The 19,926-nt window shown below is 38.9% G+C and overlaps 1 protein-coding gene across 1 annotated transcript in view; it reads left to right on the forward strand.

Moving 5' to 3' along the window:
* Positions 1-19,926, forward strand: part of LOC126174324 (guanine nucleotide exchange factor DBS-like) — a 377,138-nt gene that overhangs the window by 223,277 nt on the left and 133,935 nt on the right. Inside the window, exons 6-9 of the mRNA XM_049921026.1 lie at positions 6,077-6,193; positions 6,705-6,830; positions 8,049-8,212; positions 15,375-15,495. Coding sequence (XP_049776983.1) covers positions 6,077-6,193; positions 6,705-6,830; positions 8,049-8,212; positions 15,375-15,495 — 528 coding nt within the window. The remainder of the gene's footprint in view (positions 1-6,076; positions 6,194-6,704; positions 6,831-8,048; positions 8,213-15,374; positions 15,496-19,926) is intronic.

Raw genomic sequence — 19,926 nt, forward strand, 5'->3', positions numbered from 1 at the left:
CTATACCCAAACCCGGGAAGGATAGACACCTTCCTTCTAGTTACCGCCCCATTTCTCTTACAAGCTGTGTCTGTAAGGTGATGGAGCGCATGGTTAATGCTCGGTTAGTCTGGATTCTTGAATCTCGACGGCTACTTACTAATGTCCAATGCGGCTTTCGTCGCCGCCGCTCCGCTGTTGACCACCTCGTGACCTTGTCGACATTCATCATGAACAACTTTTTGCGAAAGCGCCAAACGGTAGCCGTGTTCTTCGACTTGGAGAAGGCTTATGACACCTGTTGGAGAGGAGGTATCCTCCGCACTATGCACAGGTGGGGCCTACGCGGTCGCCTGCCCCTTTTTATTGATTCCTTTTTAACGGATCGAAAGTTTAGGGTACGTGTGGGCTCCGTATTGTCCGACGTCTTCCTCCAGGAGAACGGAGTGCCTCAGGGCTCCGTCTTGAGCGTAGCCCTTTTTGCCATCGCGATCAATCCCATTATGGATTGCATTCCACCTAACGTCTCAGGCTCTCTCTTTGTCGATGACTTCGCGATCTACTGCAGTGCCCAGAGAACATGCCTCCTGGAGCGCTGCCTTCAGCGTTGTCTAGACAGCCTCTACTCATGGAGCGTGGCAAATGGCTTCCGGTTCTCTGAAGAAAAGATGGTTTGTATCAACTTTTGGCGATATAAAGCGTTCCTTCCGCCATCCTTACATCTCGGTCCCGTTGTTCTCCCATTCGTGGACACAACTAAGTTTCTAGGGCTCACGTTGGACAGGAAACTGTGTTGGTCTCCACACGTCTCTTATTTGGCGGCCCGTTGTACACGTTCCCTTAATGTCCTCAGAGTTCTTAGCGGTTCATCTTGGGGAGCGGATCGCACTGTCCTGCTTCGCTTGTATCGGTCCATAGTCCGATCGAAGCTGGATTATGGGAGCTTCGTCTACTCGTCCGCTCGGCCGTCCCTCTTACGCCGGCTCAACTCCATCCACCATCGGGGGTTACGTCTTGCGACCGGAGCCTTCTACACTAGTCCTGTCGAGAGTCTTTATGCTGAAGCTGCCGAGTTACCGTTGACCTACCGGCGCGACGTACTGCTGTGTCGGTATGCCTGCCGGCTGTTGTCAATGCCCGACCACCCCTCTTACGAGTCCTTCTTCGCCGATTCTCTCGACCGTCAGTACGGGTTGTATGTGTCTGCCCTGCTGCCCCCCGGAGTCCGCTTCCGTCGCCTGCTTCGACAATTGGATTTTGCCCTCCCTACCACCTTCAGAGAGGGTGAGAGCCCGACACCACCTTGGCTCCAGGCTCCGGTTCATATTTATCTCGACCTCAGCTCCCTCCCGAAGGATGTTACTCCGGCTGCAATGTATTGCTCACGGTTTGCCGAACTTCGTGCTCGACTTGCCGGTCACACCTTTATTTACACCGATGGCTCCAAAACTGACGATGGTGTCGGCTGTGCCTTTGTCGTCGGGGCCGCCACATTTAAATACAGGCTCCTCAACCAATGTTCCAGCTTTACGGCCGAGCTTTTTGCTCTCCATCAGGCCGTTCAGTATGCCCGCCGCCACCACCATTCATCATATGTACTCTGCTCTGACTCACTCAGTGCTCTTCAGAGCCTTGGAGCTCCCTATCCGGTCCATCCCTCGATACAACGGATACAGCAGTCCCTCCATTCTTTGGCTGATAACGGTGGTTCCGTCAGCTTTCTGTGGGTTCCCGGACATGTGGGAGTGCCTGGGAATGAGGCTGCGGATGCTGCAGCCAAGGCTGCAGTCCTCCTGCCTCGGCCAGCCTCCCATTGTGTCCCGTCATCCGACGTTCGTGGGGATGTCTGTAAGAGGCTTGTGTCGTTGTGGTGGGATGCTTGGTCATCCCTCCAAGGAAACAAGCTCCAGGCAGTAAAACCGCTACCAACTGCTTGGACAACATCCTCCCGACCATCTCGGCGTGAGGAGGTCCTTCTGACCAGGTTGCGGATTGGGCATTGCCGGTTTAGCCACCGCTACCTGCTCTCCGGTTACCCAGCCCCGCAGTGCCCTTGTGGTCAGGCATTAACAGTGCGCCATGTTTTATTGTCGTGTCCCCGTTTTAGTCAATTTCGTGTTGTCCTGTCCCTGCCATCTACTTTACCGGATATTTTAGCTGATGACGCTCGAGCAGCTGCTCGTATTCTGCGTTTTATAACTTTAACTGGCTTGTCCAAGGACATTTAATCTTTTTACTTATTTTGTCTGCATCTTTGTCGGGTCCTTCTGGTGTCCCCTCCATCCCCTTGAGTTTTACCAGATTCCATGTGCTCAAACAACAGTGACTGGGCGCTAATGACCTCAGCAGTTGAGCGCCCTTAAACCCAACCCAAAAAAAAAAAAAAAAAAAAACACATGTGCCCCTGGATATGTCTTACAGTTTAAAGCCTGGTTCCTAAATCTCTATCTTACCATTATATAATCTATCTGAAACCTTCCAGTGTCTTCAGGCCTCTTCCATGTATATACAACCCTCTTTCATGATTCTTGAGCCAAGTTTTAGCTATGATTAAGTTCTGCTCTGTGCAAAATTCTACCAGGCAGCTTCCTCTTTCATTTCTTACCTCATTCTATATTCACCTACTGCGTTTCCTTCTCTTCCTATTCCTGCTGTCGAGTTCCAGTCACCCATGACTATTAAATTTTCGTCTCCCTTCACTACCTGAATAATTTCTTTTATCTCATCATACATTTCATCAATTTCTTCATCACCTGCAGAGCTAGTTGGCATATAACTTGTACCACTGTGCTAGCCATGGGCTTTGTGCCTATCTTGACCACAATAATGCGTTCACTATGCTGTTTGTAGTAGCTTACCTGCACTCCTATTTTTTTTATTCATTATTAAACCTACTCCTGCATTACCCCTATCTGATTTTATATTTATAACCCCGTATTCACCAGACGAGAAGTCTTGTTCCTCCTGCCACCGAACTTCACTAATTCCCACTATATCTAACTTTAACCTATCCATTTCCCTTTTTAAATTTTTTAACCTACCTGCCCGATTAGGGGATCTGACATTCCACACTCCGATCCATAGAACGCCAGTTTTCTTTCTCCTGATAACGACGTCCTCCTGAGTAGTCCTCGCTCAGAGATCCAATTGGGGGACTATTTTACCTCAGGACTATTTTATCCAAGGGGACACCATCATCATTTAACCATACAGTAAAGCTGCATGCCCTTGGGAAAAATTATGGCTGTAGTTTCCCCTTGCTTTCAGCCGTTCACAGTACCAGCACAACAAGGCCATTTTGGCTAGTGCTACAAGGCCAGATCAGTTAATCATCCAAACTGTTGCCCCTGCAACTACTGAAAAGGCTGCTGCCCCTCTTCAGGAACCACATGTTTGTCTGGTCTCCCAACTGATACCCCTCCATTGTGGTTGCACTTACAGTATGGCTATCTGTATTGCTGAGGCACACAAGCCTCCCCACCAATGACAAGGTCCATGGTTCATGGGGGGGATTGTGATACTATGCTAAGTCTGCATCACTACCTATAATGTACTGATAGCTGAAATCTACATCTTCAATAAAATAACAGATGATTATATAACCGATGCTGACCTCCTTCCTGTCCTTACGGTTTTATATTTTCTTCTTTGTCAATGGAATTTAGTATCTCCTGTGTTCTCCAAGAATTTCATAGGACTTTGTCTTTTTACCTAGTTGTTTCTATGCTACCTTCACTATTCCATCTCTCAATATTACTCATTTGTCCTATCTTTTATTTTTGTTGTTGTTTCAGTCAATCATTGTTTGAAACTCCAGCAACCTCTGGTGCTTTCAATTTATCCAGATTCCACCTCCTTAATTTCTTAAGTTTCTTCAGTTTTACTATGCAGTGACTATTATGATCCGTGACATTATCTGACCCTGGAAATGTTTTAAAATGTGAAATATTTGTTTCAAAATCTCTGTCTGTAATCTATCTGAATCTTTCCAGTGTCTCCAGGTCTCTCCTATGTATACAAACATCTAACATTATTCTTAAACCAAGTGTGAGAAATGGTTAAATTGTGCTCTGTGCAAAATTGTACAGATAGCTTCCCCTTTTGTTCCTTTTACCCAATCCATGCTCTCCTACTATTTAAGGGATTTGACATTCCGTGCTGTGACCCATAGAATGTCACTTTTGTTTTACACATTGACAACATCCTCCTGAGCAGTCCTTGCCAGGATATCCAAATGGGGGACTATTTTTACCTCCAGCATATATTACCAAAGAGTGTATCATGTTCAGTATGTTATACAGTAGAGGTGCATTTCCTCAGGAAATATAATGATTGATGTTACCCTTTGCTTTCACTTGTTTGCAATACCAACTTAGTGAGGCTTTTGGTTAATGTTACAAGACCAAATCAGTCACCCAGACTCTTGCCCATGTGACTACTGAAAAGGCTGTCCCCCTTCAGGAAACTATGTTAGTTTGGCCTTTCTATAGATCCCTCTCCTATATGGCTACACCAACACTGTAGCTATCTAAGGCACACACTGCATTAAGAGCCAGATGGTTGCTTGGGTGGCCATGCTCTGCTTCAGCTGTTGTAATTAATGCAGGGTGTTTTAAATTAATATTGGGGTTTTAATGCTTTATAATATTTATTATATTAAACTTACTGTTATAAACGATATGTCAAATGAAAGAGCATCTCGAGCGGTTTTACCAAGAACCTTATAAATGTTCAATGTGAGCACCATTTGTCACATGGCACACATCAAGTCTATAGGCGCGTTCTTCCCAAACGTTGATAAGCGTGTCTTCAGCGATTGTAGTAACAGCTGCTTCAATCCAGTTTCTTAATTCAGGGAGGTCTGCTCGTGGCGGAGGCATGTACACACGATCCTTGATGAAGCCCCAAAGGAAAAAATCTCATGGCGTTAGGTCAGGTGAACATGGAGGCCATGCAGAGCAAGGTCTGTCATTGGGTCCCTTGTGGCCTATCCAGCACTTGGGAAGAACTCGGCTATAGACTTTATGTGTGCCATGTGACAAATGGTGCTCACATTGACCATTTATAAGGTTCTTGGTAAAACTGTTAGAGTTGCTCTTTCATTTGACGTATCATTTATAACTGTAAGTTTAATGTAATAAATATTATAAAGCTTTAAAATCCCAATGTTCATTTATAAACACCCTGTATTTTTTTCTGTTTCTTAAGTAGATTGAAAACTGAAGAGGTCATTCTTCAGATGTGGTATGCCAGTTTGATAAAGCACCCTGAATCATTATAGTGTGAATATTCCAGAGATAATGTCTTTTCTTCTTTTGGTTATGAAAGTAAACCTGTCCTCAACCTGAAGGCTAATTTGAACACTTGGGTGTTTTATAAGGCCTTGGCCTGTTGGAAGTGATATGTCCTTGCCTTCCTTTGACTCGGACAGTTATGAGGATTTTGAGTTTAACTTGGACTCTGAACCACAGTGCACTTTATAATTTTTTAGCTACATAAATTGTTGCCAGTGCTGATGGAATGATAAGTGACATCAAAAATACTAGGACCAATTGTGGACTGAACTCTGGACAATTAGATTTACAAAAGGGGATTCAATGGGTTTAATGTCCTATTAATGATCTCATTAGAGATGGAGCACAAACCCTGATTGTGGGAGGATAGAGAAGAAAAACACGAGAGACCTCTCAGTGGAACCGTTCCAGCAATCAAATTAAGCAATTTAGGGAAATCTGGATGACAAAATGTGGGGGGATTTGAACTGTAGTCCTCTTGAATTAGCGTTTGCTTGTTAAATTGGACATGTAGTGTCATACATATTGATAGAACCATTGTGCTGAACTATTTATTTTATAACATAAAAGGTCCTAAATGGAAGAAATATTGCATATTTCATTATGAACTATTTATTTTATAAGAATATAAAAGTCCCAAATGTAAGAAATGTTGCATATTTCATTATGAACATAATCCTGTATTTAGGAAGGAAAATAGCAGTATTAAAGTAACTGTCATATATAGGTAAATACAGGATTATTTTACTTTAGGTAAAATTTTTAAAGGTTAAAACAACAGCAATGTGATACTCATTTTGCAGGTCATTGTATGCAACTGTGTTGAAGATTTGCATGAGTACATTGATAAAGCACAGTTGACACCTGATCTTGGAGGAGAAATCAACTACAACCATGAGGAATGGATACAACAAAGACTTGTGAGTTTACTATTTCTTAAGTAGAACAATTTAAGATTCTTGTAGTTAGACTTCTTTGAGGGAACAGTTCATTACTGTATCGTATCTTTGTCCTTTCTTTTTTATCATTGCGATATGTTTGAATTGTAAGTCTTCATTGGTACCTTGTAGATCATTGATATTTATTTTCCATTATACCATTAATAGTGATACAGAGTTGTTTATTTTGACAGAATAGCATCAGCAAAAAAATGATAAATAATAGCTCAATGTTTTTGAAGATCTATATGTGGCTTCAAATAATTTGTTATGTTTTCTTTTTTAAATTTTGTTGTTATTTCAGCTCCAGTTAATTTAATTCTCTACTATATAAGTAACCATCTGTCACTGTCAACTTGGTGACTAGTGGACTGTCCTCACAACGTATTCTATTTGGTGATTATTGATCTATACTGCTATAAATATACATATTCCCTCATGGCATATCCTTCATTGTATTTTGATTTGATTTTTTTCTCTTATCTGTATGCAGGCTCTGGAAAAGTTCTCATGCAACACACAAGAAGTATCAGATGCTCTGGACAGCTTTACCCAGCGACTGCAAGATACTGAGTTCCCTAATGATGTCAGTGCAACACAACAGTTGCTTAAGACGCAGGTGTGTGGGGGAAGTCATTGAAATATTTACTTTAGAGATACAATTGAAATGTGGTGAGATTTCAAATGTTAGAATCAAGAGTCATTTCTTCAATAGATGTGAAAAAAAGATACACTAGATTTTATTGTGCTGTCATTTGTGCTCACTCGTGTTTTGAAATTAATTCCATCTTAAATAAATTAATAGTTTGTATAAAACTGTATGTTGATAGCACTTGTTTGTGTCATCAAATTGATTAGAACTTTCTGAATTTTAAGAGGTTTTGAGGGCTAGAAGTAAAGAAATGGCAGCTGACTTGCTTGAACAGTATGTTGCAAACAAAACAGAATAAGAAGAAAATCTTTTATGTCTTAGCATTATGAGTTGTGATTAGGTAACTGATTTTCATGAATCTTGCCTCTGTCTTGTTCTCAGAATGCAAACATTTCTTTATGCTACTTTGCTCAGATGTTATGTCACAACACACATCATACATAATTTCTTATTATTCTTGCATTTTTAATAAATGCAACAGATTGCACATTTCAAAATGCACTTCAACGCTTTCCAACAAGGCTTGTTTGATCTATCTTTGACCCTGAAAAATTACTTTTATTATTTTCCAAACTGTAGTGAAACTCCATACATCACCTTCAGTTACTCATTTCTGAGGAAAAAGTTTTATTTAATCAAATGTGAGAGTGGTAAGGCTTATCCAGCAGGGGTAGTTTAACTTCATCTTTGACCTGCTGTTAGCAGTTACACTGCCCAACTTACAAAAATTGTGATTCTTTGATTAAATTTTGCTGGACTTTGGCTTATACAGATTTTCATGTTCCAGATTCATCAGTGTATTTTTTCATTGTGCACAGTTGATATTCTTTCTAATTGGTGGTTGTGCAATTCACCTGCAGGGCTATATTGTCATTAAAAAAAATCACAACTCCTGTCAATAGTGTTGTTGACAATGAATCAAATTCTAACTTTTAAAAGTACACAACCACCCTCAGAAATAGATTTTTGTCAAGAATCTCCTAGTTTTCTGAAGCTTTTCTTGGATTATCATTTTAACCAATTTACAGAATGGGTTGGAATTGCTAATAGAACACCAAAACAGTTAATATCAGGAAATTGTTTCCATTAATGTGGCTTTCTGTGTCAAAACTATGACTTTTCTCATATTTATTGTGAAAATGTCAGTGAGAGACACAACAACACTGTTTGTACTCATTGTTCCAGGGTACTGAATATGCAGAGCTGAAAGAAGAAATTCTCCAAGCAGCTCGACATGGTGAAGATTTACTAAACGATATCCGTCAGTCATCATCTGTTTGCAGAGAAGACCAACAAGAAATGTACAAAATGTGTCCCCATCGTTTAGGCAATGTTACTGCTGTAGAGAGGTGAGTGGCAGCTTGCCAGCTACAAGTTTTATGCATATATTCAACTTCAAATTAACTGTGTGAACTCAGTAATGACGGGAATAAATCTTGGAATGTAGAAATTTAATTTGTGAGATTGAGCTCACGTCAAGGAAACTATTAAATTTCTTCTAAAGAGTATGTAATATCCTAGTTTGATAGGGGAAGAGTGTAAGGATCTGCTGTTCACTGTCGACATCTGGAAATGTGGGCACAGGTTGGCTTCGATAATTCCACAGCACATTTTCATTTACTTTTATCAACAAACTTAAGGATGAATATGGCATTTCTTCCAGGCATGATACTGCATTCATCTCACTTAAGGACACAAAAGACAGTCATAGTATTAGTCAGAAAGCATAAGCGTTTACAGAAGAGGTGAACAAATGTGTAACAGATGGGAGCCTGGACAAAGAAAAGATTTAATATGAAAGGTCTTCATTGCCAACACTGTTTCACAGAGAAGATAGAACTAACACTGTTGTTTCTCAGTCTGTGCATGGCTCTACACACAGCTATACAGTTGAAATGGCTTCATCAATGAGTGGTAGATTAGCTAACAGCCTCTATATCAGTTTTCAAGAGCCCAAGGCACTTTTGGCTCAAATGTTTCAAAGAAGCTTGGAGCAACATATCCGCAAGACATTCATGTGGAGGCAAGGAAAAGAAGAAAAATGACAAAATGACTTATGAAAAGTTTTCTAACTACAGTACTTGGTGAGCCTGTATGTGATGATGTGAAGATCCTGTTGTTGTGTGATACCTAGTCAAGCCATAAAGGTTGTACTCTCGTAGATGAAACTGGGATGTTACGTGGAAGATGTTACCACTAAACGCAACAAGATGTTACCATCTTGTGATATGTATTTGTTCAGGAAGTATAAGATCTACATGAGATGGGTCGTTGATTTTCCTGATATGTATTTTTTCAGGAAGTATAAGATCTACATGAGAAGGGTCATTGATTTTGTAAGACTACAATGTGAAAAAACAGAAGTAAAGTTATGCTATACAGTTAATTTCCTGCATCAAAGTAAAAGCATATGTTACAATATTTGTGGCAAAAAGTAGGTTGTGGCATTGACATAACAATATAATCTGCGAATGTAATTAGTACGGCATTTGGTAATGGACTGCTGGACTATGGAAGTGATGTTGACTGAAAAAGTGGCTTTAGGAAGATGTGCCTATTGCTCTGCCCCCACTTTGCATTGACCATCTCATTGTAATCCCACACCTGGACTTTGAAGACTGAGTAGCTGTGCAAGACTATCAAATCAGTAGAAAAAGTTGGTTTTTCAGGTAGTGTTTATTATTTTAAGCATAGGGGAATAAGTCAAAACATGCCCTTCTTAGGAGAACGATTCTGTTAAAAATCATGCTGAAATTATTCATGAAACAGCAACAGAAAACATGCCTTTTATGAAAGCAAACAAAATCCTTTTGACTTTTTGCTTAAGTTATTAATTCAAGTTACTCATGAACATGAAAATGAAAACAATAATACCTGATGTTAGACATATAAATACGAGACAGCAAAATTAAGTTATTTGGCAGCTAAATGCCCTGTGAAAATGCTCAGTGCTGATGCTAGATTGTAATGTTACTCCCAATCGAATTTTAATTTATATGATGGCAAAGAAACAGCTGGTTTACTTTTGAAATTATACTGCCTGATTACATTACCTCTGTTTATGATTGCAACTGTTAAATATTTGAATCTCAAGAGATTATATAAAGTACTACAGTTCTGTATCACAAACCCACTAATCAAAATATCACATTTGTAACACACACTTTGAGATTTTTCATGAACAGGACACTCAGAATAATTCAGTCAGATAAAGTAAGGAACTTATAGTAGGCCAGATTCTGAAGAAATAAGACTGTATGTACACATTTAAACACAGATATATATCGTTGGTTTAGACTTGATAAAGGAAAATTAAATGGGCTTTCTGCTTGTACAAAAGTTGAAGATAAGTAAACAGTTTCCCATCTGCAGTTTGCTGCAGTTTCAATCAGTCCGCTGCATCTCATACTCAAGGTCAACTTGAACACCCATTGTTTCCAAACTACAGTTTTTCCATCCAGTTATTTCAGACTTTCCTTTTCACCATTGTAGGGTGATCATATGTGTGTGATCTAGTTAGCTCAGTGGCTTCCCATCTGAGGCAATTTGTGGACCACGATTCCATATTTGCGAGCCATGATTCCATATTTGTGAGCCATGATTCCAGAGCAGCTTTCTCCAGGTTCATCTTCTTGTGAATTCTTTAGCTGCCTGCTGCTGACTGACTACGTTCTGCTCATGCATGCCAAAACTTTCCATGCCACAGTATCTGTATCTTTCCTATCATGTGAAAGAAGACCGATTTCAAAATCGGTTGCAATTTTCCCTTGGGGGTAAATTGCCTCATATGAAGATCACAGTAATTACATGTATAAGATAAAAAGTCTAAATTTTATGTAAAGTTTCTGTATGACTGTCACATAGAAACAACCCAAACAGTCATAATAAATAAAAACAGTAATGAATATGAGATACAGTGTACATTAAAAAAACTTACACATAACACCGATAACATGAATTAATAATGTAAGTGCTTGTGTGTGTTTGGGGTGGAGGGGGTGCGCACTTGCAAAAGTTGTTGTATCAGAAGTTAGACTCATTATCATTAGTGTTCTGCCAAAAGGCAGGTTTTCACATGGTAGTTCTTCAGGCTGTCCGGTCTTCTGCCATCCTCTTCAGGTCTGCATAATTTCCTCTTCCCTTTATGTTGTCTATCGTATTGTATCTCCTTCTCTAGCATATGCTAGATAGCACTCCCTTCTCAGTGAATGTGTCAGCTAGTTCTTTTTCCTTTCTTTTATAACCTTCAGCAGACATCTTCTCTCACCAACCCTTTCCATTGCTCTTTCATTACTCACTCTTTCCATCCAGCTTATCGTCTCCATTCTCCTCCACATGCTGCCACACTCCAGACAAAACATTTGCCAAGCCTTTTCCTTAGACCTTCATCTAATCTGCCACATAATGCCTGTTGAATGCCTCCTTTGATATGGTAATTTGAGTTTTCACCTCCTGATGACAGCTCAAGTCTTCAGTTATTGTGCATCCCAAGATATTTAAATTTATTTTAATACTACAATGTAACATGACTTTGTCAGAATGCCTGTTGGTGCACTAACATCACTGTACTGTTTGTGAAAAGTTTGTGCTGCCATACTTAATAACAATGCACTTTATATTATAAACATTTTGCACAGTGATTATTTCTGGATGCATTAGTGCAGTGTAAAATTATGTATGACACAACTCAAGTGCATTCTTGTGGCTGACATATGCATACAAGGGTGAGTCAAATGAAAACCTTAAATATTTTTTAAAATATTATTTATTGTGCAGAAGTGGTACAAATATGTATCACTTTTCAACATAATCTCCCCCATGCTCAATGCAAGTCCTCCAGCACTTACAAAGTGTAGAAATTCCTTTAGAAAAAAATTATTTTGGTAGTCTACGCAACCACTTATGCACCACATGGCGTACCTCTTCATCAGAATGGAACTTATTTCTTCCCATTGTGTCTTTGAGTGGTCCAAACATATGGAAATCACTTGGGGGCAAGGTCTGGTGAGTATGATGGATGAGGAAGACACTCAAAACGCAGGTCTGTGGTTGTTGCAACTGTTGTACGGGCAGTGTGAGGCCTTGCATTGTCATGTTGCGAAAGGACACCTGCTGACAGCAATCCACATCGCTTTGATTTGATTGCAGGCCGCAGATGATTTTTTAGGAGATCTGTGTATGATGCACTGGTGACAGTGGTCCCTCTAGGCATGTAATGCTCCAAAATGACACCTTTGTCATCACAAAAGAGAGTCAGCATAACCTACCCTGCTGATGGTTCTGTTCGAAACTTCTTTGGTTTTGGTGATGAGGAATGGCGCCATTTCTTGCTTGCTCTCTTTGTATCCAGTTGGTGGGAGTGAACCCAGGTTTCGTCGTAACGATTCTTACAAGGAAGCCATCACCTTCTCGTTCAAAGCGCCGAAGAAGTTCTTCACAAGCATCAACACATCATTCTCTCATTTGAGGAGTCAGCTGCTGTGGCACCCACCTTGCAGACATTTTGTGAAATATGGAGGACATCAAGCACAATGTGGTGTGCTGAGCCATGATTAATCCATAAACATGCTGCAATGTCATTCAGTGTCACTTGGCAGTTTTCCTTCACTATGGCTTCAACTGCTGTCATGTTCTGTGGAGTCACAACTCATTGTGTCTGACCTGGACTAGGAGCATCTTCCACTGAAGTCACACCATTTGTGAACTTCCTGCTCCATTCATAGACTTGCTGCTGTGACAAACATGCATCAGTGTACTGAACCTTCATTCGTTGATGAATTTCAGTAGGTTCACACCTTCATTATGCAAAAACCGAATAACAGAATGCTGTTCTTCCCTGGTGCAAGTCGCAAGTGAGGCGGTCATCTTTATACTGATACTGCGACGGTATGTGTGCATCTGCACTATGCTGCTACCTACAGACCATTCTGCAAGCTGTTTGTGTAGCAAGCTTACCAACTTACAGGAAACAGTGTGAAATTTCGATTTGTTATCACAAATTTAAGGTTTTCATTTGACTCACTCTCATATATATATTACCATATCTGGTGTTTCCTCATGTAATGCCTCCTGTTTTCTGAAATTCATTAGGTACTGAAAGTGATGGCAGAATGGAAGGAGACCGAACTGAATCTGCCGCTCAAGTGTACTTTAAACAATGCATCATCATATTTGAGTGTGTTTGGCAGCATAATGGGCTCCGCCATATATACAAACAAAGCAGCTGCCTAGAGTGCCAGAACTGAGTGCTACTATATTCTATATTTGGAATAGAAATCAAGAACAGTTTAAGAGATTGGATATTGTAAACTATTACCAAAAAATTACCAGTTACATTACCCACCTATGCACATATTGTTATGATGCAGAGGTGTTGCTTAAGGGGGGAGGGGAAGAAGGGATATTAGACTGATGAGATAGGGTTAGGGGAGTCTAGTGCATCAAAATATGTAGATGCTGTCCTGCTTAGCTGACAAAAAATGTATGGGTAATGGGATGTCGCCGGCTGTATGGCATTTCTTGTAGATAGATGTTACTTAATCAGGCTCTTTCATTCTCAAAAACTTTGTGGTAAAATATGTTTAGCACTGTATCTTTCATGAAAATAATGCAAAGAATGCAATAGTCAGGACCGGTGATGGTCGAATTCAGAACATATTTTGTCTTAGGATTCCACTCCTGTGATTGACCTGCTAATAAGGAATGGATGAAAGATAGATAGATGGATAGACATAAAGAAATAACAGTGAAGTTACATCTACAAGAGAAAGCAAATGGGTTTTGCAAGAACTTGTGGAGTTGTGATTTGTGCTCTCTGTAGTCGCCTCCCCCCGCCCCCTACCCCTTCCCCCATGCTATGGATTGGTCAATGCTGGGGCTCCTCCTCCTGTTAGATTTCTACCAGGCTTTGTGTGGCCCTATTAGGATCTCACTGCTATTGCTGTTTGTGTTGTTTATCTTTGAAATCATACCGTGACTAATTTATATGGTACATAATGAGTTCCATTGTAGTAGGAGGTGTAGACAAGAGAGTTTATCATTTGGTCCTTTTGTGATTGTCTGATTAATTTTTTTTATTGGTCCAGTTTTATTACTCAGCACAAATTATACAAGTGATATTGGACAGGTCAAAATGAGGACACAGTATTTAGTATCAGCAAAATAGAATCATTTAGGTACACATTCCTATTATCTAAGTTTATCGATATATGTTTCAGTGACATTTAATTTTACATATTCATAAATTCTGTAACAGAATGACATGTCTTTAGTTTTGTTTTAAATATTGTGTGAGTACCAATTTTTATTTGCTCTGTTATGTAATTGTTTAGTAAGACAACAACATAAACTATGCTCCTCTGACAGGGTGTTGTTGTGGAAAATGTTTGGTGTATATTTGTTTGTTCTGCAGTAATTTGCCTGCTTTCAAGAGGTAATCCCTCATTAATAAGATAGTTTTACAAATGAATGAGTACAGGACATTCAGATTGCCAGGCTCAGTAATGAAATTGACATTTCATCCATTTTTTTTAAACCCACAAATTATTCTTGTACTTTTGCATCCCGAAAACATTTATGCTGTGAGTTGTGTCTACAGAAAATGAACCCATTCGGAGCAGTGACTGAAACTATGCATATTATGCATGTAGTACTGTTGTACTTGTAGAATTTAATGTTCTCATACTACAGCATACAGATTAGCATTTCTTTGACAATTTATGTACACATGTGCCCCATTTTTAGTCCTGCTGAATCCAAAAACTGAAAAACACATGCATTTTGTAGAGGATACTTTTTCAGTCTTGTTTAAGTAGATATTTGGCTGGATAATGGAAATAAATTAAAATTGACACACAAAATTTTTTCAGTATATGCAATGAATTTGATTTTGATGCAGAACTCTGAAAGTCTTTTCACTCAACTTTCTGCTGTTAACTGCAATGTTTCTGGGCTGGATTCAGTGAGTAATATGCTGGAGTCATCAGCAAATAGGATAGTGTTTTTAGGACTTTCACAGAATATTTTATTTTGCAGAAAAGTATGTTTAAATCTTTTACCAGCGCAAAATAATGTTATTCATACTTTTAGTTTGTAAATTCCTAGAGTTATATTTTGTATCAACAATGAAAAGAAAATTATATGGCTGTTCAGTTAACCTACTGTTCTATACTCAACAACAATTATGATAATGATGATGATGGCAGTGATAGCAGCTTCTTATGCTGCCAAGTGAAAGTTCTTAAAGTAATCATTGAAATAATGTTCTAGTTGCTTAGGTTTCTTTACTAATAATTTGCTTGTATTTATGATGATTTCTCTATGTGGACTCTCAGAAACACCTCTCTCTACGTATTATGTATGTGTACATTCAGTACTTAAATTTTTTGTATGATATGGTTCTGTATGTCCAGTTTCATGTGTGTTTTGACAATGGATTTATGGCTGAAACTTCAGGGATAATATATAACTGGAATTTATAACAAAATAATAATAAAAAACAACTTCATCTAGGTTATTAGTCCAGCTTGAAGAAACAGAAAGAACATTTGATGATTTTTGGCAGAATCATTCTGCAAAACTTAGACAGTGTCTAGAACTGCGAAAATTTGAACAAGACTTTAAGGAGTTACAGGTAACTGTTCCACATAATGTTATTTTCTTTTTCCATTGTTTTCATGAAAACAGTGCACTTACTTTTCCTTCCAGATCTGCTAAGTTCAGGGTGTATACGGTCTGGGACATCTGGGAAAAAAACCTGGAAATTTTTTAGGATTCCGGGAATTTTACATTATTTTAGACTTCAGTTACTTTTTTTGTAATTTTGACTGGTAAGATCTGATAAACAGCAAAATGAGTCAAAGGCTTTAGGACGAAGACTATGAAATACTTCATAACAATAAACTGCTGCCGGTGAGCGTAACGTCTCAGCTGTTTACATTAAGTTTGTTTGAGCAGTTGCCTGCAGGCGCACATGCATGCGCAGTTGAGTTGCCTATGGGCAGTAGCTTCTCCTGCATTTGGATACTTGAAGTGTGGCTGTTAGCTGTATCAGCAGTAGCAACAAGCAGCCAGAAGCTACCCAGAAAAATTTTTCTGGCACACCCAAGCTGCCAGATTGTATAGCAGTCTGAGTTGTAGTCGGGAGGAGGGTTAGTCTACACATAAGATGTGTTTACATTTAGTGATTATGCTGTTTTCTCTTCGTTTACACTTCTCTCATCAAATGAAAACAAAACGGATTTCTGTGGTTGGGAGGTATCAAGTGAATTAAAATACATTCACATCATTGCGGAAGGCTAACATATGTTATTAGTTTCAGTTTTCTGATTTTATTTCCACATTTTTGACAGTCATTCGCCTTGCAGAACAATGAAGTTATTTTTGTCAGTTTGTTAGTAAATGTGACTTTTAGTAATCTTTTCACCAGAGACAGTCAGTTTATTAGAAACGAAATGTTTCGTTCCACACTATTGGCTGGTTTCAGCTGTTCACTGCGTTTCAAGTGTACATTTTCATCTTCTGGCACGTTTGGCATTATGCCATAATAAAGAACCAGGCATAAGATAATACGCTCCTGATACTCCAACAAAATTTGAATCTAGAAAACCGCACTGAAATCTTAATATCAGATTGGGGCAACTTAATTGTGAATCTGGACATATGAATGAGCACTTTAAGCCAAATTATGAATTTTAGTATGGTGTACGAAATTCCACTGCTCTTTGAGTATCCTATTTCGTTTATGGCGTCTTGTAAAAGCTCTTAATACTATATATTTATATGAACATATATGGACTTCCTATGTCATTGTAGCTGCCCACACCCAGTAACGCTTGTTTTCTGGCACTCCCTGGCATCTGTTGAAACGAAGCTATTTCTAACAGGTTGCAAAGAAAATATTGCGAATGATGCTTTGAAAAGTGATAGTTTCAAAGTAAATTTCCTTTTACACAATATGAATTATGTTACATGTGTGAATGTGCAATAAATATCCAAAATCAGTGTGTGTTTGACCCTCATTTAAAACTTAATACATTGAGGACTAGTCACCTAGAAGAATTTCAGGCCCAGAAGACCAGACATTAATGTCATTATTTTAAATTTTACTGACACATTTGTGTGATGTATCTTTGAGTGTAACACACGCAAAAAAGACCAATATTACATGTGAAAGTTTAACTTTTCTTGTAGCTTATTGCTCTTCAAGACCAATATTATATGTGAAAGCTTAGCTTTTCTTGTAGCTACACTATGTACATTAATTTAAACCATTAATTTTTCCTATTTGTGTGTTCACACTGCTTAACAGTGATGTTGCTATTGGCTGACTACATCTTGTGTCCTATACTTTGAATATCTGCTGTCACAGACTGGTGACATCGCGTGACATGAGCTATGACTAGCTTACAAAAGCACATTTCAATCTCAGTTTTAGTGCTTTGGAAATTAACATACTGTTTCGAATCTATACTTTTGTAATGCGAATACAAAAATATGCAGTGTGTCATAATATGAATTTTTTTTTTTTTTTTTTTTTCATTCTCCGAAGTTCCTCGCTGGTGTATAAAACCATTCAAAGGATTGATATTTTTACAGCTCCAAGGGGAAGTATAATGTCACTTATCATAGAAAAAGTGTAATTTTCACCTTGGACGAAGTGTTTTTTCATGTGGGAGAAAGTATGTATTTAACTGGGAAATCTAGGAAAAATCTGGGATTTTTTTTTTCCCAGTCCACGTATACACCCTGTAAGTTATATTAAAGCTCCATCTCCAGTAATACAAAGTAATTCATAGTATATGATCATGTCACAAGAGTCTCTCCTCTTTATACTGTTTTTAGCATGATTGAATTTCACTTGTCATTTTTTGCATCAAAGAATCACAGTAAAAAGGCCAATTTTGTATCTATTCTTTCAAAATTGTAGGTACTTAACAGCACAAAAGTTGCAAAAGTGCCAGATTTTTGAAAATACATGATTTTAAAACATCAAGACTGATAGGCAGGCATGTTCACAATTTTTTGATGACAACGTTTGATTGTAAAAGTCAAAACATTAGTCCTGAGGGAAAAACCAACACTAGAATTTAGGAAAAGTCGAAGTTCCACAAAACTGTCAACGTGTTATGTATCACTTACTTTCCAAAGGTGTCTGAGAAAAAAAAAAAAAAATGTTTGCAATCTTGGCTAAGTAGAGTGTCATCACCATCAAATCCTGAAGGAACAACACTGTATATTAACAAGAAATCATAGACCTATTCTTTTGTTCAAGCTGTCTGTCATGGGAAAGATAGAGAGGAATATAGTCACTTAATTCTTATTCTGTAGACAGTAGCTACCACCTGAAATGATAAACGTATTCCATTTCTCTCTCAGCAAGCTACCTGCCTCATCCCACATGCAACTTCTGTGATGCAAGTTTACCCCTCTATGAAGGGCTAAAGTAGTAACAAGACAACTGACAGCACTGAAACATACCTGATCTAATCAGTGTGGAGGTACATATAAAGTACCTCAGATCAGTTGATATACCACAAGTGCTACTCTTATGAAACTTAGATGATGTCTGTAGAATTCTTTAAAAAATACCCATTATGATTTATGGCATTCACAGATGTTTGAAGGTACAACTGTTTACACTTACTAGCAATTTAATTGCCCCGTAATGTGTACATTGCCTTTTTCCCTAATGACTGTGTCAGTGTGCTACGGTGTGGATTCATTCAAGGGAGGGTCCAGTGATGGTGAGGGAGAGGGTGGTCGTAGAGCTCTCAATCGCTGCCCCCCAACACATTTCATTAGAAACATTTTTATTTTTACATATATCAGTTTCCAAATTTCACAGCTAAGTCGTGGAGAGTAAAGTAGCATGAAAACTAAGCTCTTTCTTTCAGTCATTTGCACTTATGTTTGGGAATTCAGTATTTCTCTCTCTCTCTCTCTCTCTCTCTCTCCCTCTCTCCCTCTCTCTCTCCCTCTCTCTCTTTGCCTCCCATAGCAGGATGTCTTTCCCTTACTCCACTTGCTGTAGCTAGTTGGTTCTACCTGTGGATTTATAGTGAGAAATTCTGTAAAATGCAAGCTACATTTAACATGGCAATTTGCAATCAGTTGTATGAGGGGCTGCCCACATGGATGGGCTAACAACGTGACCAGTAACATTCTAGCAAGGCAAAGGTGCACATTTCCAGGCCTTAAGTGTACCTGCTACCAACAGCAAATATGACACAGATCATAAATCCACAGGTAGAACCAACTAGCTACAGCAAGTGGAGTAAGGGAAAGACATCCTGCTATGGGAGGCAAAGAGAGAGAGAGAGAGAGAGAGAGAGAGAGAGAGAGAGAGAGAGAGAAGTGAGATAAATACTGAATCCCCAAACATAAGTGCAAATGACTGAAAGAAAGAGCTTTCCCTTCACAAGGTTTATAATTTAAAACAACAATCATCCACAAATATGGTGTGAGCAAGTTTGATTTAAATAAACTTTTATTGATTTTGTGTTTTATTATGAATGCATCATCAGATAGTTCTCACAGATTTTCTTTTTTTCCTGGTGGAGCCTTGCTTTACAATTATAGATTTTGTGCAGTAGTTTACATTTGTGTGTGATGATTGCATTTGGAGTTTGCACTACATATTATAAAATTTCTGCATTTTGCCACATGTACTATGTGAATGCCGATAATTTTTGTGGGAACTGTTTGAATACACACCTTCCTATGTTTTATACCAGCACACATGGTCAGCATTTACAGAATGTGGCCCGGATCACTTGAATAACAAAAATATTAATTTAACAGAAGCACTGCGTCATCATCAGATGCACACTATAGAGAAAGGAAACCTGGTAGCAGGGCCACATGTGAAAGCAGCTATGTGGTGTGGGAACTATACTGCAATCACTGCACAGCTTTTCATATCGGTATGACAATCAACCAGCTGCCCACCAGAATGAATGGCCACTGTCAAACTGTGGCCAAAAACAAAGTTGACCACTCAGAGATACAACTTGCATCTGAGCACACATGCTAGATTGCCATAGTTGCTTCACAATTGGAGCCA

The sequence above is a fragment of the Schistocerca cancellata genome, chromosome 1, assembly GCF_023864275.1.
Source record: "Schistocerca cancellata isolate TAMUIC-IGC-003103 chromosome 1, iqSchCanc2.1, whole genome shotgun sequence".
Lineage (NCBI taxonomy): Eukaryota > Metazoa > Arthropoda > Insecta > Orthoptera > Acrididae > Schistocerca > Schistocerca cancellata.